We start from the raw sequence: 25236 nt of genomic DNA, 5'->3' as shown, positions 1-25236 counted from the left end.
GGCAAGCCTCCCTCATCACTGACCGGGGCCCTGGCCTTTGGAAGGAACCTTCTGTGGCCACAGCCCGGGCAGCCGTGAGCCCTGCAGCGTCGCTGGGGGGGACCTCAGAGATCATCCGGCTGACCCCCTCCTTGAGAAGAGTCTCCTCCACAAGGTGCCACCACAAGCGGTCACCCGGGCGGTGACAACCCCCCAGAAGCCCTCACCCCTCGTGGGTAGGGCCAACTGTTCCCTACACAGGCCTCCTCACACCCGGCACCAGCTGCTCCTGGTTCCGTCCTCTGAGGTCAAGCAGGGCCACCCTGACCAATCCTCGCCCCCACGACAACCCTTCAAACACAAGAGACGTCTCCGGTCTCTTCTCGGCCTTCTCAGTCCGGGGTGAAATGAGGAGAGCGTGACACCAGAAGAAGCCAGGCCCTCCAGGGAGAGGCCCCCGGGCAGCTGTCCGCGACACAAGCAGCTCTGAAGTCACTGTCACCTCCTCTCCTCCTGGACAGCAAATGCTCACTTCTCTCCGGGCCTCCCTCTGACCCAGCCTTCCCCGTCCCCCAGATCACACCCCAAGCTGGCTCATCCCCGAGGCTCTGTCTGAGGCCTCCACCTGCTGCCTGTCTCTCTCTCTTCTCTCTCCTTCGGTAACCTGGTCAGGGCCCGTGGGGTTAAATGCCCTCGGCAGGCCGGGAGCTTTAACTCCTCATCATTACTGCCCGTGGATGTGTCAAACTAGACATCCTAGATATGCCTTCACCTCCAGAAACACATTCTCTTTCCCCCCAACACGCCCTCTTTCTGTCCCAGGCCCTGCTCTCCTCCCACCCTCCCAGGACTCTGACCCTGGCATCGTGCTGGACACCTCCGTCTCCCCACGCGGCCGAGCTGGGGCCAGACCAATTTGTTTCTACTTTCACAATCTCTCACGGCCGATGCTGCCGCCTCCGTCCAGGCCCCCAGCACCTCTTGCCTCTCCCTGCTCAAATCCATCCTACCCCTGCCAAAATAACCTTCCTTCAGTGAAGATCTGTCCATGTGAGCTCCCTGCTCAGTCAGCCCCCGTGGCTCCCTTCGGCCTCCACGATCAAATATGGATTCTTCTTTGAAGCCCTACAGGACCTGGCCTCAACCTCCCTTTCCAGCCTCATCAAACACACCTCCTCCTCCTCCCCCATCCTGTGGCCCATCTCCATCTGCGCTTGGCTCCCACCTGCCTGAAATGCCGCCTCCGTGCCCCCACCTCACTGCCTCCCTCTGCGAAGAGGCAGCCCAGATCCCGAATTCTGATCCACGGCGCCCCCGGGCCAGCGCCCTTCCCCCGGAGGCCAGTGTTTGCACTCATTCTCTTTCTGTATGGGCCACAACAGATACCGGTTTCACTCCGTGGCCCCAGCTCAGGCTCGGCAACAAGGAGTGAGTGACCGACCAGTCAAGACACATCAACCAGCACTGATTCGGCGCCTAGGGTGTGCCAGACGCTGGGCCAAGGCCGGGGAGACAAAGAAGGGAGAAAACAGCCCCTGCCTAGATGGGAAGACGGTGCGTGAACGCCTGGAGAGCAAGCCCCCGATGACGGAGAAGGAGGAGCCATAGACTGCGGGGGACGGGAAAGGCTTCCTGACAAGGTGGGGCTTGGGTGGAGAGCCAAAGGAAGCCAGGGAGCCGGAGGGAATGATGAGGGAAGGCATCCCAGGCCTGCAGCTGGGCCACGGAGTCTTGGGGGACAAAGAGCCAGGAGCCCTGGGCCGCGGGAGAGGCAGCAGGAGGCAGGGAGCTGGGGGCACGGTCAGCCTTGCACGTGGACACTGACCGTTACACACATTCCTGCAGAACGTCGCTCCCCGGGAGCCCTAAGCGTGGGGACGTCCCGCGCTGGAAAGAAGTTGACTGAAGGCCTGTTCGCTCGTCACACTCTCAGGGCCCTCCCAGCTCTGACGTGTTCCACATTCTAAGACTTTCCCCGGGTCTGAGGCTCTGATCTCTACCATCCCTTTTGGCTCTGACGTGCCACGTTCTAAGGTCTGTTCCAACTACAAAACTGCGTTCTAATGTCTACCCAGACTCTGAACGTATGCAATCTGTTCTAAGGCAGCCCTGATGTTCCCTGTTCTCAGGCCCTCCCCCTTGGACGCTCTGCTCCCACCTATTTTGTAGTAGCCATGCACCAAGACGATGCCCAGGTTGGTGGGTCTCAGGCGGCGCCCGTTCTCCACGGTAACGTAATTCCGCTGGCAGATGTTGTTGATGTGCACAGGGATACTGGCGTCCGTGCCTAAAACACAAGGGAGATGTGCCTCAGTCGTCTCCTCCAACGCCTCCCCGCCCCCTCCCCTAGGAGAGGCCGCCGAGGCGCAGCCAGAACACGAGGCATTAGCGGGGCCACTGGCCACGTGACTCGTTCAGTTCTGTCTACCAGACAGCAGGGATGACAATGGCTCGTCTCAGGCCTTGGGGCTGTGGGGAGGAGATTGTGCAGTGGCAGCAGGAGCTCTCTCTATGGTCCCCAGGGCGGCAGGTCCCATCCCTGGCCCTGCTCATCCCAGAGCTCGCTCCCCACCGCCTGCGGGGCCACAGTCTTCCAGACAAATGAGCCACCCGGTTCTCAGGCTGCTGCCTGCTCGGGTGCTCTTCTGATCCCACCCAGCCTCGCACACAGATCACAGTCCTCTTTGTATCCGGGGGCCGGGAGGTTCTCAGGGACCAGGATGGGCACTCACTGGGTCTCTCCCTCCCCACCTGGTTCAACTTGAGGCAGGGAGACCAACAGAAGGCCGCAGCAGCAGTGTAGCGTGACAGGATGGGGTGGGGGCAATGCCAGGCGCAGACAAGGTCTGCCAAGCAGCTGGCTATGTCCAGTGAGGGAGGGGGGAAGCCCGGGTGACTGGGGAGGAGGTGGGGGGTGCCCTTGGGACTAACGGGGAAGTCAGGAGGGGGGAGGGGCCCCCAGGCCAGCTGGGGTGAGAGGACTCACAGGCAGGGACACCCTGCTGATGAAAGGGGATGTGGCCTGGGGGCAGCTGCCCCTCCGGCAGCTCCCGGATGTGGGTGGGGAGAGTCAGCTCTGTGACCATGAGCAAGTTCTCTTTCCTGAGCTTCCGGTCCCTCATCTGTCCACTGGGCACAAAATCACTGCCCACTCCCTGCCTGGCACACAGCAGGTGCTCAGTAAATGCAGGCCACAGCACTTTGCATGGCAGGAAGCCCTACCCTCAGAATAGGCTCTGCTAATTTCCTAATTTCCCCTCTCTGGGACAAAGACCCCATCTCCTCGCCCGACTCTGCAGGAAAGGGCTCAGCCTGGCGAGCGGGGGGGTGGGGAGCGCTGCCCACGGCCTGCATGGGCCCAAAGCCCCCCGCGCAGGTGGCAGGCACCTACCGATCCCATGCTTCTCCATCAGCGTGATGAGCTCGGCCTCAGTCAGGTAATCGGGAGGACTCGTCTGCTTCTCCAGCATCTTCACCTCACCGAGGACAAAGGCGTCCCCCTTCTGGCAGCTGGGCAGGCTCTCCTCGGGGGGAATGCTCTGCCAAGGCATGATCTCGGTGAAGCCTGGAGAAGGAAGCCCTGTCTGAGGGCAAGACGGCCTGGCCTGCCGTTGGAAGGAGGGAACTCCCCGTGGCTGGAGGGGCCTACGAGGGGGTGGATGACCGTACACTGGGAATGCTGCCGGGGTGGGGGGTGGGCTTCCCCCAAGGGCTCTGGAAAGGTCCCCTCCAAGACCATGACCTTCGATGGAGGAGGGGACACAGGCGTCTGAAGAACGATACCTGACCCCGGGCTGGGCCGCTGTCTGTCCTTTAGACTGTGAGCTCCCTGTGGTGAGGGCCAGTGCTCAGGGCAGTGCCTGGCACATAGGAGGCACCTGGTAAATGTCTGTAACCACCTCCGAGGAGCCCTCCCCCATCAGGCGTATATTGGTGCTGTCACCCCACCTCAGACTGCTCAGAGAGCCAGCCCCCGGGGGCTCCAGATGGAGGCTGCTGGCTCAGAAGGTGGCCCCCCAAGGACCGTCACCCTTGTCTCAGTCTCCCGGCATCCCCACCCCCTGGCTCAGGCTCTCCTCCTCTTGCCAGCAGGGTCTGGGTGGGACCCACTTTTCACTCCTGGTCCATAGGACAGGGCCTCACCCAAAGGAGGCACTGACGCATGGCTGATGGGGAGGGCATGAACCAACAGGCCATTCAGACCAGGCAGCTCCACGACCCCCTACAATTTCCACCCCGGAGCACCCTCCTCTCCTGAGGTGAGCCCAGGCTTTCAGAGCTCTGCTACCAAGCAGGGAAGGCTCCAGGGTGAAGCTGAGAGTACAGAGGTACCAGCAGCACAGGGCCGGCCAGAGCCCAGGGTGGGCAGGCACTGACCCAGGCCGGCGATCTGTGGTGGGTACAGGCACCCCGCTCCCAGCCCGGATCCCAGCCTCCCAAAGGCTGAGACGCTGATGCCCTCAGCTCTCTCATTCTGTGGAAGGGGAAAGACTGGCCGGGCGCTCTCCTCTCACCTTGGGATATGAGCGTCTTCCCTGAGCAGGTAAAACGCTCCGGCCCAATCTGGAAAGAGATGGTGTTCTGGAGGTATTTGCAATCATAGCTGACGGTGGCGATGAAGTGTCTGGTGATATATTCATAGAGTCTCCAGGAATCACCCCCTGAAACGAGCCACAGACCAGGTCACAGTCAGTGCCAGGCAAGGTGCGGGCCACGCCACTGCCCCGCTCGATAAACCCCAGGGGCTCCCAGGAAGCTAGCATAAAAGCCTGCTCTGCCACCTCACTCCTCAGACACCCACGCCCTGTGCCAGCCAAAGCACCCTCTTAGTGTTCCCCGTAAACGACTGCCTCCTGTGGTCTTAGCTGGCCCCCAGGCCTGAGGCGTCCTCCGTGCAAATTCTGGCTACTTGTGAATCTTACGCCAGTGCAGACGGGGTCTTTAACAAAGCAGCATGCTAAAATCTACTCCTTGGAGCTCTGTGTCCTTCCAGGGCAGGGGAAACTGAGGCTCAGACGACGGCAGCAGCTTTCCCAAACTATCCAGCTAGTGAGTCGGGATTCAAACCCACGTCCCTGATTCCACAGCCAAGGCTTATTACTCTGCACCTTGGACAATTCTCACAGAATCTGCGGTTTCTAGACCCATCTCAAAAGTTGTATGATGTCCCCGCTGCTACCAGTGCCTCATTCCCTGAAACCCTTCATGTGGCCCTCCCTGCCGGTTCCCATGGCCTTCAGACGGCGGGGAGCTCCGAGGGGCTAGGGCTGGCCTCCCTAGGGACACCAAACAACCCCCTTTCCCGCTCACGGCCATAAAGGGGAGGGGGCGGCCTGGGGGACATCTCTGAGGGCTCCTGGAAGCAGCACGTGCCTCTGTCCTGATTTCCACAGCAGACCGGGGGTCCACACCTACCTAACTCTGCCTCTGTGGCAGACCTCATGGGAGTGATTGGGGGGTGGTCCCCTGCGTCATGGCCCTTCCGTGGTCGGTTGATGCCGTCTGCCAACAGATGCTTCACCTGAGGGACAGGAGAGAAAGGCACAGGGCTGGGAGGGAGGCCCATCGAGTCCCCCACAGGCAAATGGGGTCATGAAAACAGCACCCACAGACATTTATCCGGGCTCAGGCCTCGTACTGGACGCAGGGTACTATTAGCAGTTTACAGTCCTGTAAGAGATGGCTGGCAGACGTAGACGGACCACGTAGAACAGAATAATCTGGTATACAGGAGCAGCCCAGAGAGTTCTGCAAGGGGAGGCCTGAGAAAGGAAAAATCCCCCGCCTCAGTGAGGGACCGGAGGGGCCAGAGAAGGCTCCCTGAAAGAGGTGGCCTTTTTGCTGGGACCTGGAGGATGGGGAGGATGTGAGCAGGCAGATGGGGACGTGGGAGTGAGTGAATGCGCAGAGGGGGACAGTGGGGGGACATGTGGGGTGGGGGCAAGCCTAACAAGGCTGGGGCACAGAGAAGGGGAGGAAGATGAGATGACGTCTGAGAAGCCGGCTGGTGCCCAAGTGTGGAAGGCCACGAATGCTGGGCTGAGGAGACGGGACTTTATGGGAGAGAGAGCAGGGAACCCGCAGGGATTTCTGAGCATGGGACGGCAAAAGGAAGATTCTTCAACGGCCGATTTGTGTAGATGGGGTGGGGCAGGTGGAGACAGGCAGAAGACTGGCTGGGGGCAGGCGGACGAGTAAAGGCGCGAGCCTCACTCATCTTCACACAGCGGATGCTCTGGCCAAATGGGACTCTGGCCCTTCCACTTATACGCTTCTGCTCACCTTCCCCAACCTTTGCTGCGGCCCCAAAGGCTCCCCTCAGAGCCTTCTCTGGGCTCTCCCCTCCTCCTGTGGCCTTGGAGTGACACCTTGGTACCAATGTGCTGCAAACAGCCCCTGGGGCTCCTTTAGAAGGAAAGCCCCTGGAAAAGGACCCACAAGTACAAAAATATTCATAGCAGCTCTTTTTGTGGTGGCAAAGAACTGGAAAATGAGAGGATGCCAATGGCTAAGCAAGTTGTGGTATATGAATGTGAGGGAATACTATTGTGCTATAAGAAATGATGAAGCAGGCAGACTTCAGAAAAACCTGGAAAGACTTGTATGGACTGATGCTGAGTGAGGTGAGCAGAACCAGGAGAACACTGTACACAGTAACAGCCATGTTGTGTGATGACTAATATTGATAAACTTAACCCTTCCCAGCAATACAAGGATGTAAGACATCTCCAGAGGCCTCATGATGGAAAATGCCATCCACATCCAGAGAAAGAACTATGGAAGTTGAATTGCTATTTTTTTTTCTTCTCTTCTGTTCAGTTTTGTTTCCTCTTTCTGATGGTTCCTCCTATTGGTTTTAATTTTTACTTATAACATCACTAATGTGAAAATATACTTAATATGAATGTAAACATATAGCCTATATCAGATTGTGCACCATCTTGGGGAGGGTGGTGGGGAGGAAGGGGGAGAAAAATTTTAAACTCAAAAGCATATGGAAGTGATTATTGATAAAGCAAAATAAATTAATAAAAAAAAAAAAAAGGAAAGCCCCTGGAGGGCGGGGGCTGATTTTTGCCCTGCCTTTGTGTGCCCAAGGCTTAGCCCAGTGCGTTGGCACAGCCGACATTCGCCACGTTTCTGTGGCACTGAGTTCATTCTCTTTAAAGCCCCATAACAAGCCACGCTTAGCCAAGCATGATCCCTTCATGGGAGGGCAGAGACAGGCAGGGGAGCCTGACGGTCACCCGGCACCCAGCGGAGCCGCCCACGCAGTAGGACGATAACTGGAGCTGGGCAGCCTGGCCCCTTCTGTGGCCACTCCGTGGCATTCTCTCAGGTGAGGAAAACGTTTCTGAGAAGGGGCCATCAGCCGGTCTGGGCCACTTGTTGCAGGGGTGACTGGTCTGTGGGCACAGGGCCACCATCCCAAGTGCTTGCACCCCATGCCTACCCTGCCCGGGCCAACATCCTGCCTGCAAAATCTCCAGGCCAGAGGAAGAGGGGTCTGGACAGGCACTACTTACAGTAAGCCATCCATCACCCCCCACCCCTCCTAGGGCACTAACCACTTTCCAGCCAGCCCCAGGGAACAAGAAACCTGCCCCCAGACCACATCCAGAGCTTGTCCCTCGAGAGGCTTTGTCCGGGCTCTAGGCCACACTGCATAGAGCAGCGTGCTTCCTCCCAGACTCAGCGTGGGGGGCAGCTCTTGGCCCCAGGAGCGGTCTAGGGGAGCTCCCCCTTCCCCTTACCGTCTGGGCCCAGTAAGGGTGGTTGGCCTGTTGCTTCAGAGACCCCTTCAGATCAAAGTTTTCTGGGTAGTGGGTAGTCTCCGTCCGAGGGTAACTGATGTAGCCCTGGGTATAAAGTCTCTCTGCTATCTGCATTGCATGCTGGGGCCCCATTCCTACAAGAGAAGGGGTCATATGGTCATCGATTTCGAGCTGGAAGAGCCCTGAGATGCCATCGATTCCCACCCCCATGTTGACAGAGTAGGAAACTGAGGCATAGAGGGGGAAGAGCCTCACCTGGGGTCTTGCCCAGCTGTAAGTGTATGAGGAAGGATCTGAAGCCAGGCCTCCTTGAGGCCAAAGCCAGCACCTTACTCAGCACACCACACTGACCCATAAGGAGCCATCAACCAGTGAGGTAGCTGAGGCCCAAAAACATCTCCCTGCATGACCCAGTGATCTGGCGAGGGCCAGAGAGCCTCCCAGTTTCCTCACCTACCCAGAGAAGAGCTGGCCACTCGCAGCATCTCCACCGTGTTCAGGGCCAGGGGCCTCTGCTTGGCCTTCTCCTTCCGGCTCGTCCCTTCTACCTGCAAGAGAGGACAAACCCCACGTGCCCGTCAAGACGGCGAGGGAAGCCCAGCCCGGCCTCGCTGGCCCCAGCTTGCCAGCCACCAGGGCCAGGCTGTCTGCACCAGGGACCCCGGAGGGTCCCCTTCAGTGTGGCACAGCAGCATGGGAGCTGGGCTCTGCCCCAGCACTCTGGCTGAGTGACCCTGGACAAGTCACCGCCTTTCACGGCCCGAGTGACTCAGAGGTGCCGGCCTGCACTGGAAGAAGGGGCTGCCTCACATCAATTACGGGCTGGGTCCCCTCTTTGTTGAGCAGCCCTGGAGGTGATCTGCCAGGCCCCTTCCCAGCAGATCCCGCTCGCTGGCCTGGCTGCCAGCAGGCCATGGCCCAGGCCTCGGAAGGGAGGTCTTCCAGCTCTACATGTCTACAGCCCTGCAAATGCAGTATCCTCACTTGTTCGCGCCCCAACGGGCAACAGAAGGACATCGGGGGCGTACGAGCAGGGGAGTCTGCTGTCTGCTAATGGGGACCTGCAAACGGCCAAGGGCAGAGAAGCCACCCGGGGGACGCAGCCCTCTGCACCGCACGCGGCTCCTCTCTGGACAAGATTCACGGACGAGGCAAAGGCCGGCTGCGACTGGGACCTGCACCAGTGGGACACACGGTCCCGGGCTCAGACGCCGCGGAAGGAAGGAAACGTGAGTCTAATGCCGGGCGGCAGCGGCCACGGACATTCCGATCTGGCGCTCCTGAAGCGAGCAGGGACTGAGCAGGGGACGCGGCAGCCTCAGAGTGGGTGTGTGCGAGAGAGAGCGTGAGTGTGAGTGTGTGTGGGAGAACGTGTCTGAGTGAGCATGTGGAAGTGTGAGAGAGTGTGTATGTGAGAGCTCATGTCTAAGCGTGAGTGTGAGAATGTGCACGTGTGAGCATGAGTGTGAGAGCATGTGTGCACATGTGAAAGCATCCATATGCATGTGTGTGACAGCATGTGTGTAAGAATGTGTCTGTGTGAATGTGTGGTTATGTGTGAGAGGGGGTGAGAGCGTGCATGTGCATGTGAGAGAATATCTGTATGCATGTGTGAGGGCATGTGTAAATGTGTGAGAGCATGTGTGCGTGTGCAAGTGTGTGTGAAAGCATGTGAGTGTGAGTGAGCGTGTGAAAGCATGATTGTGTGTGAGAGCATGCATGTGCGTGTGAGAGAATATCTATATGCATGTGTGGGAGAACATGTCTGAGTGTTTGAGCATGTGGGAGTGAAAGAGCGTGTGTGAGAAAGTGTGTGCATGTGCATGCATGTGCGAGAGCATCTGTGTGAGAGAATGTGTGAGAGCGCATGTGTGCACATGCATGTATGAGAGTATGTGAAAACACATGCACATGTGTGCGAGTGTGTGAGAACATGTGTGCGCGTGCATGTAAGTGAAACTGTGTGTGCATGTCCGTGCATGTATGAACGTGAGAATACATGCATGTGTGCGTGCATGTGTGTGTGAGAACACGTGTGCATGTGCATGCATGTGCAAAAGCGTTGTGTGAGCATGTGTGCATGACAGCATGTGAAAGTGTGAAAGCGTGTGTGTGTGTATGCGTGCATGTGTGTGCGCTCACCAGTAACCACTTGCTAGCCTATGTGATCTCTCTATAGAGACTAAAACCCCAAAGCTCCCAGGTGTTCGGCAAAGAGCTCTTAAGCTCCTACTATGTGCCAGAAGCGATGCTGGCCAGCTCTGCTTGGGGAGGCCGGCAGGAGCCAGACCAGAGGGCCGTATGGATGGACAGAGGGGAGAACCAATACTGGCTTGCACACAGGGCTGGGAGGGTGTGCAGGTGTGTGACCAGCCGTGACGGCCCGTGTTTGCACCTGCACAGATGGGCGCGAGAAAGCCTCTGTGGGAATCCGTGTGAGCACCTGGGGGTGGGGAGGACCGGCCGGCTACTTGCTAGGTCTGTGTTCCCTGTCCTGAGCCTCAGTCCCCAATGGCCTTCACCTCCCCTGCAGACGCCGTCTCTGTCCCTGGTATCGGCCTGTTCTCTCCCCCATTAGACCAGGAGCTCCCGGGGAGCAGGGACCATTTTCCCTTTTTCTCCATACCCCCAGCACTTGGCCCAGGGCTCACTGACCATCTGCCTGCTGGGACTGTCCACCACAAACAGCCTCAAGCTGCGTGCTGGGACGAGGACCAGGGCAAAGCTGGCGGCGTGCTCTGAAGACCGAGACCCTCGCGAGGCAGCGGCCCACCCACCTTGGCTTCCTTCTCCATCCTGGTGACGTTCAGGAACATCTGCGCAATCTCCCGGTCAAACACTCTCACGCGGTCCCAGTCCAAAAGGACCGAACTGTCCTTGTCAGGGCTAATCTGCAGCAAAGAGGTGACACCAGAGTCACGGGTGCCAAGCTTGTCCCTAAAGAAGAGGTAACAAGATGCACCTCCCCCTACCTTGCAGAGATGGGGACTATGGGTGCAGAGCACTGCATACACTGTCCCAAGGCAGGAGAGGGCTGGGGGAGCTTTGCCAAGCTGCTTCTCTTCTTTTCCCTCTGCGTTCTAAGGGGTGGCTCACCCAAGAACGGAGGAAGGAAGGAGAGATGCAGAAATGAAGGGTATGGAAAAACAAAAGACAGCAGGAAAACTCAGAGCTTCAACCCAAAAGGGCAAGAGAGAAAACAACAAGAGAAACCCATTTGGAAGGGGCCTGAGCCCAGCAAACCAATTCCCAGAGCCCTCCGCTGATACGGCCAGCGCTTGCACTCATCTGGAGGCAACGCGGCTGCCAGGCCACGACTCCGGCCTCGGCACCAGCACCCAAGGTACTGCGCTCTGAGATTTCCAAAGCTTCCCTCCACGTGATCCGGTGACAGGCCTTGGCTGGCTGGCCCACCCTCAGGCTAGGCCTTGACCTTTCTGGGCCTCGGTCACGTCTTCCCAGCCAGCACTTCCCGGAGACGTGACTTCACCCACCCGGCCGCTACCTCCAGCACAGCCCCCTCGGCCCTCCGAGCTTCCTCTTCCTGGGCCGTTCTAGCCCACATCCTCTCAGACATCCTGCAGAAATCTCCCTGCTGGGCTGGACCAGGCCACGAGTTCGGTGCTGCTGAGTCCATGACTGGCCCCCTCACGTACTGGATGCCATCTTTGATGCTGTTTCCCACACACTGGCGTGCTGGTGATAACTTGGACCTTTTACGGTCACTGGTCTCTCCTTGGCCAGCCCCATTTTAATTGTTCTGCAACAAGATCCCCAGCGCTATCACATCACGGAAGACCACTGGTGTTTAATGGGTGGGTTTGTGTCAGGGAGCACCCAACGACTGGTGCACGCCAGGCACAATTTCCCAAATACACTCCACGTCCTGTGCCTCGCTGGGCCCAACTCACTGTCTGTCTGCGGTGCCCGTCCGGGAAAGCCCATCCTGAAGGGCTACCTCCACAGGCTGCCCATTCAGGGCAGGCCACAGCCTGGGCAGGAAGGCTGTTCATCCAGTCAGTCTGTCCTCTGTGGATGGTTAGGCTAACGTCTCTAGAGTGGCTGTGCAGTTCATTGAGGTGGCCTGGTGGTATTCTGGAGCTTGATGCAACCAGCACTATAACAATAATAGTAATAGTAATAAAAATAAGTAGTAATAATATAGCACCTACTATGTGCCAGGCACCGTGTGAAATGCTTTACATTTTTTATCTCATTAGATCCTCATAACACCTCTAGCAGGCAAATGCTATCATTATCCCCACTTTACAGATGAGGAAACAGGAACACAGGGTAAAGTGACTTGCCCAGGGTCACATGGCTAGGAAGTGTCCAAGGCCACATTTGAACTCGGGTCTTCCATTCTCCAGGCCGGCGGTGCTCTGCGCACTGTGGCGCCCCCCAGCGGCCCACATTCTCAATCCTATAATCCAATGAAGGCCACTCCCTAGATGAAAAAAACCGTCTGCCCTGCAAGGCTGTCTATGTACACATTCGTCTCCTCCATCAGGTTAACGACTTGAGGGAGGAAGGGTTTTGTATCCCCAGTGGCCAGAGAAGGGCCTGGCACAGAGCCCTGAGAAGAAAAGGTCCTGGCCTAGATTGGGAGTCGGAGGTCCTGGGTTCAAGTCTCAGTCAGACTACTTGATGTGTGGCTCAAGGATACCATAGAGCCTTTCTGCACTTGTCGGGCCACATACAACTTGCTGACCCCTCAGGGCCTGCCTAGCTCTGAGGATGAGAGCCATCCTGCTGACCTGTCATCTTCAAACGGGGACTCAGATGGCCATCCCAAGGGAGGAGTCGCTTGGAGAATCAAGGGTCTGGGCCGGGCGAGGATGAGAGGCTTGCCCGCCTGCCCAGTTGAAAGACAGTGCTTTGTTTCCCAGGTCTTCCCTCCAGTTCATCAGGGGATGGATGTGGGGGCCATCACAGCTCATGAAGACGTCTCTGGGTGCAGCCTGGAGCGACGGACGCGCTCCCTACAGGAAGTCCAAGCACCCACCACTCGCCGCCCCAGTGCTGCCCCTCTGAGGGGGCTGGACGAGCTGATCCAAAGCCCCAAACTCACTCAGGGTCCTCGGACAGAGCCCAGCATGCCCAAGGAAGGGGCTCAACTGGGGACCCACGAAGGTGCCCAGAGTCCCAGTCACGCTGCGGGCCTCGACCACTTTCCGAGCCAATTGCAGACGAGTTTCTCGTGGGCCTGGTTCTCAGCATCGGCTGGACCTCCTGCCATTCGCCTGTGCGCCGCTCCCCTGCTGGTTTCTAAATGAGGGAGTTTCATCCTCATTTCATCCAGACGCGCCCAGCTGCCCAGCTGCCTCCTCATCCCGTGGCCATGCCTCATTTTAATTCCTCCAGGGTGTTATTATTTTCATCACATCACGTGGAATTCGCTTTGTTTCCGACGTTACTGTGGCTTCAGCGGCCCCTTCCTCTAAGAGTACACAGGGCGATTTCACCCCTGACTTTTCACCATATTGTGTGGGGATATAGTTTGTTCACTATTATTGGTGATGTTTCGTTTCCTTGCAAGAATTCCTGGGCATGTGCCTTTGAGGCATTTCTACTGCTGCTTCTGGAGGGATACCGAGGAGGCAGGGTCAGCTCCCTCTGCCACCTTCCAAAGTCCTGGCTGCACACTGGAGAGCCACGTGAGCTACCGTGGACGCGCATTTTGCATGACTTCAATGGGTGAGGGAGGGGCTGGAGGGAAGGAGAGAACTTGGGAGTCAAAAATTTTTAAAAATGAATGCTAAAGACAAACGAACAAATGAATGAATAAATAAGCAAGCAAAAAAAGAAAAAGAGCCATGTGAGGCTCAAGGGGCAGGATGAGCACTTATTGGGGATCCCTCCCTTGGGAAGGAGTGGAACCAGACATCCCCTAAGGTCCCTTCCGATTCTGGGGTCCCAGCGTTCTATCAGCGTGGCCAGCCAGGTGAGTAAGGCTAGAGGCAGCACGAGATGGGTCAGAGCACTGGGTTTGGCCTCAACAGACCTAATTCATGGTTCATTTCTCCTACCCTCAGCCCCTTTCCCTGCAGAGTCAGGCTAAAGGGCTAAAAGCACGGCCAGCTCTAGCCTTCCTGCGCCCCCTCCCCAACAGCTAATCTTGTATGCAGCAAAATGGAAAACCAAATTCACTCGGTCCTCACATCTAGAGACCTGGGTACAAATCCTGATCAAGTCACCAAAGCTCTTTAAACCTCAGTTTCCCCACCTGAAAAACAGGCTAACGGTCTCTGTGCCACCTCCCTGGCCCAGCTGCTGGGAGGAGAGCACGGGCTGAAAGTGAGGGGCTGCGGCCACAGGAGCTCCCATGCCCTGGCTACTGAGGAGGGAGGGTCAGGCCTGAGGGTCGGAGCCTCGAGGACACCCCAGTGGGGGCTCCTGGGGGGCAAAGAGTACCAGGGGACACAAGATAGGTGTTCGTCCTTCATCCTGAAGAGGACCGATGACATCATGGATGATGCCCCAACTCACACACTGGATTTCCGTGAGGCACGGCTGCACATGGCCCTCAGCCTCACTACATTGTCCAGAGTCATCCAAGACCAGTGGCAGGACAGTGTCAGGATGACTGGGGATGGTGTGAGTCGCAGTGCACAGCCTTGGCGTCTTCCATGTCTGACCAAGCTTCAAGCACTCCGCAGCACCTGCTTCAGCTGCCCACTCCACCGGGGAAGTCTTCACACGCTTGGGGCAGACACCCCCAACTCACTGAACAGTGTGAGGCCCATCGGTCACCCTCAGCCTGGGTTAGCCCATCTGCCGAGACGGCTGTGTGTGCTCCAGCTGGCACAGATGGTACAGAGGGCAGGAAGATGGGACACAGACAAACAAAGATACGCCAAACACCCTGAGCTGTCTCGGTGTGACCAAGTCAGGTCTCACTATGAAGAATCAGCCCTCGAGAGCCGAGGCCTGAGGCCCCGCCCCACTAAAGCTGCTGAGAGGCTCAGAAGGCCTCAGAGTCACCGATCGGCTGGGCCAGAGGGGCCCCCCACATACGCGTGCCACCAGGCTGGGAGCCATGGGGAGGGAGGAGGAGCTAAGGCAGAGAACAATCACAAGAGGTCTCATTTCTAGCACAGCAGCCCCCACCCCCGCCCTTGCGTCGCTCCCCTGGACGGTACCCCCACAAGGGGCCTTCCAAGCTCTGGGGAAAGGCCTCCACTGACAGGGAGCTCACTGCCTCTAGGACCAGGCCACACCATATTAAACAACATGCATTGGGAGGAAGTTTTCATAAACCAGGTTAAACTCTTCCCAATCCAGCCCACCTCAGATTAGGGCTGGTCTTTCTTCCATGGGACGATTCAAACACTCTCTTTTGCAGACTACAAGCTGCACATTCTTTCGTAAGTAACTCTTGCATGGAATGCTTTTGAGCGCCCTTCCCACCCTGGTCATCCTCCTTGGAACAACCAGGGTCTCCAACTGAGTAACGTGTAACCTTGTGCGTACGGCCTGCCCTGGGCAGAGGACCATGGGACGGCCTGGCCCTTTTCTGAACGCCAGACTTTCCCTCAAGCCATCTCCCACGGCACGAGGGCCTCCCCAGGTAATTTCATCCGACCTCCTGGATGGTTCGCCCCAGCTGATTTCTGAAAGCCACGGCCGCGCCCCTGGACAGCCTCAGCTAGCAGTGAGCAGCATGCAGCTGAAGATGCGGTCACTGGGTCACTATTTCAACACCCCCACACAGAACCTGGCAAGAGGAACAGGCGTGGGCACACAGAAAAGGGGGAAGGTGCACAGGACGAACCTTGGCCTGGAGCACCCAGTACAGCTCTGGCTTGAACGACTGAATCTTGTCGTGTCTCTCCACACAGAAGCCCAGGGTGGGCGTCTGACACGGCCCAAATGAGATGAGCGAGCTGTCCAAATTGCCATACTTCCCCTGGAAATATTTGGTCTGAAACCTAAGGAGAGAAAGGGAGAAGCCCCCAGGACCACAGGGTTAGGGCTCAAGCCCCAGCTCAGCCACTCCTCCAGACAATTCCCCAGGGGTCCACAGAGGCAGTGCTCTGGTCAACAAAAGAGACCAGAGCCTCAGGCCTCAATAGGTGAGTACCCACACACAACGCCCCCAGGCCATCAGCCACCCCAGAGCAGCACCGAGGAGCCACGTCACGGCCGTGAAACGATGACACGGGAGAAGGAAGGGGATGGTGGGGGGTGTTTGGGGTGATGAAAAGGACCTTAAGAAGGAAGCATAACGGTAGTACTAAGTATATTGACAGGGGCAGTCCACATTTACATCCAACTAGCCACAACACTCCTATGTCTATTCTTACTGCTGTTTCACAGAAGAGAACACTGAGGCTCAGAGTGGCTGCGCATGGCCACGTGGCCACTAAGGGGTGGAGCAGGTGGCTGAGGAGGCTCAAGCCCAGGCCCTCCAACCCTCTCCGGGAAGTAAAGGAGAGATACGTGGCTGCAGGCTAAGCAGGGACAACTTCCTAATGACCACGGGCTGAGGAGGCCTCCCAGGCGCCCTTAAAGGGACTACGTGCTAAAGATGAAAAAGAATCTGAAACGCATGACCCAAGCCCAGCCTCCGTGCCAGATGCCACAACAAAAGGGAGAACTGTCCAAGGTCCCCCTCTGGCCCTTAATGCCACTAAGTCCTGTCTAAAAACTGACTTCTCTGTCTGTGGGAGCTCGGGGGAAAGGAAAAGCTGCCATGACGGAAAGAAACCAAAGGACTCAAGGCCCTCCCCACCTGGGGTCAGCCACATGAGGTCCAGGAAGCCAGGCCAGGCCAGAAGAAGGTGACCTCCGGCCAGGACGGGCCTAGCTCATCTCCTGACCCCCCGTGGCTGCCCGCCAGCTCTCGGCCAGGCACCTGGTGAAAGCGCAGCCGATCCGGAGGTCGAGCTCCTGCCGAGCATCCACGGACAAGGCCTCGTTGTGGTCAGGTTCGCCCAGGCGGCCCATGGCATTGCAGATGTCTGTGTCCGTGATGGAGCTGAAGCGTGCTCTGAACACCGTCTTCTCAGTGCCCCGAGGCTTGTTCATGACCGGCAGGACGGCGTCAAGGACCTAGGGGATGGAGACAGTGACAGCGGGGCACCCCGAGTCATCAAGAGGTGGGAGGAGGCAACTTCCTCAGAAAAGCAAAGGGAGGCTGGGAACGAGAAAGAGGATTTGGGCAGCTCTGTGAGGGGAAGAGGGGAGGAATGGGCATTTATCAAGCGTGCACTGTGTGCCAGGCATGTGCTAAGCGCCTTTCACAAATATGACCTCACTGGATCCTCACAACCCTTGTGGGAAAGGGCTATCATGACCCCACCATTTTACAGTGGAGGAGACTGAGGCAGACATATGTGAAATGACTTGCCCAAGGTCACAGAGCTCGGAAGTGTCTGAGGCTGGATCTGAACTCTGGTCTCCCCGACTTCGGGCCCGGCTCTCTGTCCAGTGGGTTGCTTACTTCACAGTCCTTAGAAAACCTCAGGACAGTTCCGATTACTCCCAGACCACTTCCTCTGGGCCAAATGCTGCAGCAAATTGTCAAAATAAAGTAGGCAGAACCAGCTGGGCTCCCGCAGGATGGAAACACTGACCATCCCGGGGCAACGACTCTCCTCGGCTTGCAGACAGACCAGTGAGCCATCTTCCTCCTGCACAGGCCTAACCCGTTCACTCCCCTTCTCATAAACCTTCCACGGCTCCCTCCTGTTTCTAAGGTGACATACAACTACTTGGCTCCCCATCACATCAGACCCTCTACCCTCTGGGCACGACCAGCCTGGCCAGCCTTCTTCCCCAGACCTCCCCTTTACGCAGTCCACCTCTGGGACAAGGGGGAAGGGTGCTCACCCCCTCTCAGTGGTCTCTCACATGTGCTGTCTCTCAGGCACATTCCCATTTCATCTGTATCCAATGAAATCCTCCTCCTCCCTCGAGGCCAGGCTCAGGGGCCACCTCCTCCAGGAAGCCAGAAGTGCTTCCTCCCTCTTTCCATTTTTTCTAGGAGTTTTTCTGGGCTCCTCCTGCATACAAACCACAGCCTGCCTGTCTGTGTACTCGTCTCCCCTCCCCTTAGACTGTAAGACCACCTAGGGAACAGACTGTTATTAATGTGATTAGTCCTGCTCTGTTCCAGGCATGACACAAAGCCCCCAGGAGACAAAGAAAAAACAGAGTCGCAGCCCCCAAGGAAACGACCTTCTAATGGCAGACGCCAGAAGGTCCAACGACACACAAGGCAGAGACCCAACAGCCTCAGTGGAGCGGGCCCTGGCAGCCGCAGAAGACAGGCGTGGAGCCGAGATCCGGAGGAAGCCCGGCACACTAACAGGTGAGGAAGGGGAGTGCTGCGGGCACTGGGGAGGAGACCTCACCACGCAGGGAGGGCAGCAGTGTGGAAGCTGTCTGGGAAGACAGGAAGGGGGCTGGTGGTGAGGAGCTTTCGACACCCAACCAAGGGCTCAAGGTTGGTCCTGGAGACACGGCAGGACACGAGAGTTTACTACATAGGGGATCCCATGGTCAGATCCACACGTTAGGAGAACCCCTTTGGCCGCTGTGTGGTGGATGGCCTGGGGAAGGGGGCGATGTGGGCGAGCTGACCGGCGAGGAAGCCCCAGTCACAATCTGGATGAGGCGTAATAAGGGTCACAAATGGGGAACGCAACAAACGCAGGAGGGGACGCAGGAAAATCGGGACACGAAGACACCGCTGGGGGAACTGGGAGCTGCACCAGCCATTCTGGAGAGCGATCTGGACTTGTGCACCAAGAGTCACAAAGCTGTGCGCGCCCTCTGCCCGGCAGCGCCACTGCCGGGTCTGTCTCCTGAGGTGATCCGGGGAAAAAGACGAAGAGCCCCTGGGTTCTGACCCGTTTGGAGCAGCTCTCTTTGCGGTGACAAAGAACCAGAAATCGAAGGGATGCCCGTCGCGTGGGGGAGGGGTTGTGATCTGTGCTCGTGACAGAATGCTGCTGTGCTCGAAGAAACGGTGAGCTCAGCAATCTTAGAAAAACACGAAAAGACCCGCGTGGAATGACAAAGAGCGAAATGAGCAGAACCCAGAAGACGTCGTGCACAGAAACGGCAATGATGCTCCAAGAACAACTGGGAGCGGCTAAGCTACTCTGAGTATTATAAACACTCAGACCAACTACGAAAGACTTAGGAAGCAAGATGTTTTCCCCCTCCAGAGAAAGAACTGATTAACGGAAGTCTGCAGGGCATGTTTTACACGGACACACAGCTGCGTCCAATGGTGGCCTCTCTGGTGGGGGTTGGGGAGGTGGGGAGAAAAAAAAAATAAAAAGTGCCTAGTTGAGAACAAAAGAAAACTCAGGAGGGAGCACAGAAAAGCAGGGCAGCTTTAAAAAGGACGAGCAGTATTTATTACACAGTTGAAAAAAACGCAAAGCGTGAAACGGAGCTTCATGGCTCCATACTGCATCTTCTCTCTGCGCTGTGCTGCACAAATGGAATGGTTCTTTGTCATTTTGTACTGGAGTTCAGAAGGAATGAAAAAAAGCAGAAAGGGACACACAGGAATTGTCAGGTCAGGCCAACAAGCATTTACTAAGCTGTTACTATGTGCCCACATGCGCTGGCCTAGATGTGAAGGGTGAGTCAGGAGGTGACGACGTACAAAGGCTAGATGCCCTAGTGACCAGAAGAACAGAATTCTTTAGCCTTCCAAGAGGGGAGAATTCCACAAAGAACAGAAAATTAATTCTCTTTTGGGCGCGCTGAGCCTGACACACTCAGGACATCTAGTTCAAAATATCTTCCAGACAGTTGAGACCTGGGGCTCGTGAGAGACTAAGGCTGAGTATTTAGATGTCAGAATCATCTGCCCAGAGATGAAAACTAAACCCTGAGGAGCTAATGAGGTCATCAGGGGAAGAATCTGGATAGAGGGAAAGAGTGAACAACGTCAAGAAAACTCAGAGAGAAGAAAGTATCCAGGCAGAGGACGGCCAGGAGAATCACAGGCTACAGAGAAACCAAAGGGGAGGACAGAGAAGGGGCCACTGGCGGGCTGTGTGAAAGGCTGCTCCAAATTGCTCAGAGTGAGAGAAGTGAATCAAAACAACTCAGTGGTCTCACCTCACACCCTGCAAATGGGCCAAGATGACAAGAGATGGGAACAGCTCGTGCTGGAGGGACTGACAGGCATACCAGTGCATTGTCGGTAGAGCTGCGAAATGGCACGGCCGTTCTGGGAAGCGACTTGGAATTACCCAAACAAAGGGACTACGGGGTTTAGATCAGATTCCACATACCCCAGACAGGCCCGCTGACAAGAAGAAAGGCCCTGTAAACACCAAAATATTTAGGGCAGCACTTTTTTGCGTTAGCAAAGAATTGTAGTAGATGCCCACTGACCAGGGAATGAATAAACAAATTGTGGTCCGTGAACATAATGGAATATTCCTGTGCTAGAAGAGATGATGGATACAGAGAAGCCGGAATAGATCTATACGAACAGAAGCAGATGAAGTCAGCAGTACCCAAGAAACAATACGTACACTGCCTTTAACCACGCACACGGAAAAAACAACCACAAAAAAAAAATCAACAGTGACTGCGGCCAAACTGTGGAGAACAAGTGTGGCTCCAAAGGAGGGACAGGAGGAGACCCTCTGAACCCAGCTCCCTGCGGAGTGGAAGGGCCACACGGGCTGGACGCTGCACGGATTTTCAGACTTTCTCAGCGATCGCTTACGCCAATTTTATCCTTTTTTTAATTAGTCTTTTAACAATATTTTTATCATATGGGATGGCTCTCTGGGAGGAGGAATGAAGGGATTCTGGGGAAAAGTGGTATAAAAAACAAAATCTATCAATAAAAACTTATTTTCCTAAAAAAAAAAAAAAACAAAAAACCAGAACAAAAAAAACAAAAAGAAACCCACTCCAGAGCACTGGCCCTGGAGTCAGGAGGACCTGAGTTCAAATCCAACCTCAGACCCATAATATTCACTAGCTGTGTGACTCTGGGCAAGTCACTTAACCCCAATTGCCTCACAAAAAAAAAAAGACACCATAGGTCACTTGGGAGAGAGGACAGTTTTGGCTGCATGATGGGGATTAGGAGAGAGGGGGGAGGAGGCACAGTACAAGCACTGAGGGCTGAGCGTCTTTTCACCTCCACGGGACCCGGGGCCCTGTAAGTGAGTAACAGGCAGGCACTGACCAGAATCATGGCCTCTTAGAGGTCTAACAAATGGAACTCTGCCTCCTTCTAAGTTGCACTCATTGCTACCAACTCTCCCTGCTGAGTACAAATACGTCACATGTGTAGGCCTAGAGCCCCTCTTTCTGCCTCATTGGGGAAAAGTTTTACAGGGTTCACTAACAAGCAAAAATCACGCTTGTTCCAGCCTGGAAGAAGCGCTGGTGTTTTGACGGGTCTGGAGGCAACTCAGAGAGGCAGTGTCCCGAGGGCTGCAACTCCCCCTTCCCTGAGGGGCCCTGAGCCAGGAAGCTCGAGCTCAGCCATGGGACCCAGCGCTTGGGGACACTCACCTCAAAGCAGATATTCTCCCCTTCTTTATCACAGTCCAGCCAGAGCACAATGTAGTCGCAGCCTCTCCCTTCCACCTACCAAGTAAACCAGATGTCACTGAGATTTCTCTGAAACCACAGAAACTTTCCCTACCTCCAGCCCGGGCCAGCTTTGGCTCTAGCTCTGCTCACACGGATGGCTCGGGGTGGGGAAGGTTGTAATCATCCTTTCACAGCTCTGAGAAGGGGGCATCACGCCTGGCCCAAGGTCCCCCTGGCCTCGGCATCCTGCCAAGGGCTCCTGCTTCCCTGACAGCCACCAGCCCTGGCCTGGGATCTCAAATCCATGCCATTCATCGAGGGCCCAGCTCTGCTGCCACTATTCTCTGAGCCTCAGTTTCCTCATCTGTAAAATGGAGATCATAAGGCACTCCCTGCCTCCTGGTGTCAAAACGGGAGCTCCTATGATTCTAGTAACCAACTCTCAAAGAGCAATTGTGTCCTGAGCTAGAGGAAGGCCCCCTAGGCAGACGCCACTGTGGGGGAGGGGACAGAGAGGAGGGGGTAGCCCTGAGAGGAGCTGGGTGGGAGGTGGCTAGGATGTAACCCCAGGGCGGCACCAGGGCTGGGAGGAGGTGGCCAGACCCCAGCAGCACAGGACTGAAGGGGCCCTCGGAGGACATCCTGGCCCTTCCCCACCGAGGCAAGAAGAAGGTTTCACGAGTGGGCGCCAGCCACCCCATCCCAAACCGGAGGATTCTTACTATTAACAGTGAATAACACTGTGCTGCTGTTCAGTCCTTTCAGTCTCGTGTGACTCTCCGTGACCCCGTGTGGGGTTTTCTTGGCAGAGATACTGGAGTGGTTTGCAATCTCTTACTCCAGCTCATTTTACAGATGAAGAAATTGAGGCAAACAGAGTGAAGTGACTTGGCCAAGGTCACACAGCTAGTCAGCGTCTGAGGCCAGATTTGAACTCATGTCTTTCTGCCTCCAAGCCTGGTGCTCTATGCACATGCACTAGCTAGCTGCCTGAATGACACTTAGGTGGTGCTGCAGGGTTGCCAAAGGCCCTTCAGGGAGGACAGGCTTCCACCTAAAAAGCAGAAACAGGCCTCAGCAGCTTCCACCCAGGGGCTGAGCAGAGCAAGCATCTTCCCCTCCCTTCTCTACATGGCAGCCCTTCAAATGCTGGGAAGAAGTGAAAGAGGCCAAGCCTGGTGGGCCATGAAACCTTCCAGAAGGGAGATGGGCCCCGTCACTGGAGGTCTGCAGACAGGGCCTCAGCTATGGAGCTGGGCATCCCACAGAGGAGGGGTGAGACTGGCTTTCTCTGTCGCGGGGCTCCTGCTCCTGAGGGAGGGGATGAGATGCCTGGAGTCTGGGCGAAGGATTCCTCACCAGGCACAGCAGAGCAGGGTGGGCCGGCCGAGGACCTCAGCCAAAGGGCCGACACCCCGATGGGCCAGCGTGCACAAAGAGGGGCAGTGTGGACTGGTGTGAGAGCACTGAGCTTGCAATCAGGAAACCTGCACTCAGAACCCAGCTCTGAGACGCCCATCAACGTCCCGCTTATAGAGTGCAGCCCCGATACCTGTCCTCCCTCCCTGCCAGGACCACCACGGTGAAGTCACTCCTCCCGAGGAGGACAGCCCTTCCACCACCGCATACCTGGAGGAACTTGACCATGTTCAGCTTTGGATTGGCCTCCTTCTTCTCAGTGGGGGCTTTGCTAAAGAGCTCCGCCGGGTCCACTCTGTCCCAGTGGTTATACTTCCCTGAAAGCCAAAATGCTGCTAAGTGAGACGCCCTTTGGGAGCGTGACCACCTCTGCCAGGCCACCTGAGAAAGACAAAGGCCAGGAGGCTGGGTCCGACGGTGCACCCGACAGGCGCTCACCAATCAGTGACGGGGGGGAGAGGAAAAGCGGTCCGAGCTCCATCACCTGCTGGCCAGAGGACCTTGGCAACTCACTTCATCTCTTCCAGTTTCGGAACAATAATAAAATAAAACTGGCACCTGGATAAAAGTCCTCTGGAGAAGTGAGGGCGCCACTTAAACGTGAGCTGTTATTATCATGGTTTAGTCTGACCCCCTAACCCTAGAGGAGCACAACCTGGGCTCCTTGGAGGTGAAGGAACTTGTTCAAAGTCACAAAACGATTTAGAAGGATCAGAGAATGTCAGAGCTAGAAGCCCTGAGTTCAAATCCAGCTTCAAATACTTTCTACCCTGGTGACCCTGGGCAAATCTCTTAACCGCTGTCTGCCTCAGTTTCCTCAACTGTAAAATGGGGATTAAAAATAGTCTCTACCTCCCAGGGTTGTTGTGAGGATCAAATGAGGTAATATTTGTAAAGTGCTTTGCAAACCTTAAAGTGCTATACAAACGTGAGCTAAGAACAATAATGATAATTTAGTCTAAACCTCACCGACAGAGACTTAACCAAAGCTTAAAGAGATGAGGCAGATCCTTGGTAACCAATGAGTGGGGACACAGACAAGACCAGAGCCTGGAGGGAGAAGTTGCAGCCCTGGGACTGGGGTCTTTGCTGGGTCCTCTTGGACCCTTGGGTGCCCCAAGCCTTCGCTGGGGATAACGGCTGCAGCCAGGATCACACAAGAAAATGGGCACACAAGGGCTTCCTCGTCCTCAGGAATACCTCTGTCATCGTCATGCCTGCACCGTCTCTGTGCCGGCCTCACCCCCACATGGCTGAGCCTCCCGCCCAGGGCACTGGCCCTAGGGTCTCCCCATCCCCTACCCCGATGACTGCATAAATACCAAGCTTTCTTTGACCATGCCAAGGTGGAGGTGGAATTCTAGAGACATACTCAGAGCTACCTCGTTGATGGGGAAGGGTCAAGGAGAGAAATCCACAGGTTACAGTCCCAAGGCAAACCCACAGGCGTCTTGAGGGAGTTTGACTTCTTCGAGTAAGAAAGAGGGTTCTAGGGCATTCAACAAGCTCCCTTCGTGTCCAGGTTCGTTAATGCTGCCCCCGACCTGGGGCGCCAAACTGAGCCTGGGGCAGGCAGGGCCCATCTCATGTTTGTCTTCCCACCTCGGGCACCACAGGTCACAGCAGGTGCTAAATAAAGGACTGGGAGCTGCTTAATGCGCCCATGGGCCAAGCCTCCCCTTGCTCAGAGGCGCTCACTGCCTGCCAGAAGGTGACTGCCCTCCTCAGACGCCCAATCAGTCCTGCCGGCGTGCCTCCCCAGACTGCAAGGCCCAGCTCTGGGGACTCCGCCTCCAAGAAGACTTTGGGATCACGTCTCACCGGACTCGCTCTCCTCCAGCACCAACCACAGGCCAGACATGTGGGATACCCAACTGCACTAAAGCGGACGGTGCCTTACCAGTGAAATCCAAGGTCATGACGTGGCCGCAGACGGATGTCATCTTGAAGCGGACAGGCTGCCCGCTAAAGGATCCCGTGTACTCGTGGACCGAGCAGGCTCCATTCAGGCCCTTGCGCGAGGACATGTTCCCTGGGAGAACGACACAGTTCCATGAAGGGGGAGCCAGCTGCTGCTGAGGCCCGTATGCTGGGGACACAGCCCAGAGCCTCAGTGACCCCCCCCTCCGAATCTTAGAAGCCTCAAGGGTCAGGGTGGCAGGAACCTTGGGCCTTCAGTCTGGGCAGCCCAAGGACCCTCCCAGGATAACGGTTTTAAATGCATAAAATAAACTCCTCCTCTCTGGGCAGTGTCTGCCAGGCTGCCGGCACTGATGTCAGGCCCACGGCCACTGCGGGGACATAGGATCCTTCACACCCACTGCCCCCGCCTAATCTCAGAGAAGCTGGAATGAAGAAGCCTGACATGGAGCCCACCGAACCCCCTCGGTGCCAGGAGCGAGGGGATGAGGGACGAAAGTCCCCAGGCCTCCCCTCTGGTCCTGTGGGGGGTGGCCTCAGGCTCCTGAGGCGACAGAGAAGGTGGAAAGCTCGGGGAGGGGAGGAAACAGGACGGGGAGGGGAGGAAAGAGCT

At 56.5% G+C, this 25236-nt stretch overlaps 1 protein-coding gene across 1 annotated transcript in view; it reads right to left on the bottom strand.

The window, feature by feature from the left end:
* The window catches only part of TOP3B (DNA topoisomerase III beta), a 37883-nt gene that overhangs the window by 11627 nt on the left and 1020 nt on the right, over positions 1-25236 (bottom strand). The window contains exons 3-14 of the mRNA XM_027847482.1: positions 24604-24735; positions 22914-23020; positions 21264-21338; positions 16612-16808; positions 15529-15685; positions 10532-10645; positions 8212-8302; positions 7734-7888; positions 5395-5500; positions 4494-4640; positions 3371-3544; positions 2138-2266 (exon numbers count right to left, since the gene is read on the bottom strand). Of these exons, the coding sequence (XP_027703283.1) occupies positions 2138-2266; positions 3371-3544; positions 4494-4640; positions 5395-5500; positions 7734-7888; positions 8212-8302; positions 10532-10645; positions 15529-15685; positions 16612-16808; positions 21264-21338; positions 22914-23020; positions 24604-24735 (1584 nt within the window). The remainder of the gene's footprint in view (positions 1-2137; positions 2267-3370; positions 3545-4493; positions 4641-5394; positions 5501-7733; positions 7889-8211; positions 8303-10531; positions 10646-15528; positions 15686-16611; positions 16809-21263; positions 21339-22913; positions 23021-24603; positions 24736-25236) is intronic.

This window comes from Vombatus ursinus, unplaced genomic scaffold (genome assembly GCF_900497805.2).
Source record: "Vombatus ursinus unplaced genomic scaffold, bare-nosed wombat genome assembly UNPS02015411.1, whole genome shotgun sequence".
Classification (NCBI taxonomy): Eukaryota; Metazoa; Chordata; class Mammalia; order Diprotodontia; family Vombatidae; genus Vombatus; species Vombatus ursinus.
The sequence above is the reverse complement of the archived record's forward strand: the minus strand, read 5'-3'. Positions and strand labels throughout refer to the sequence as shown.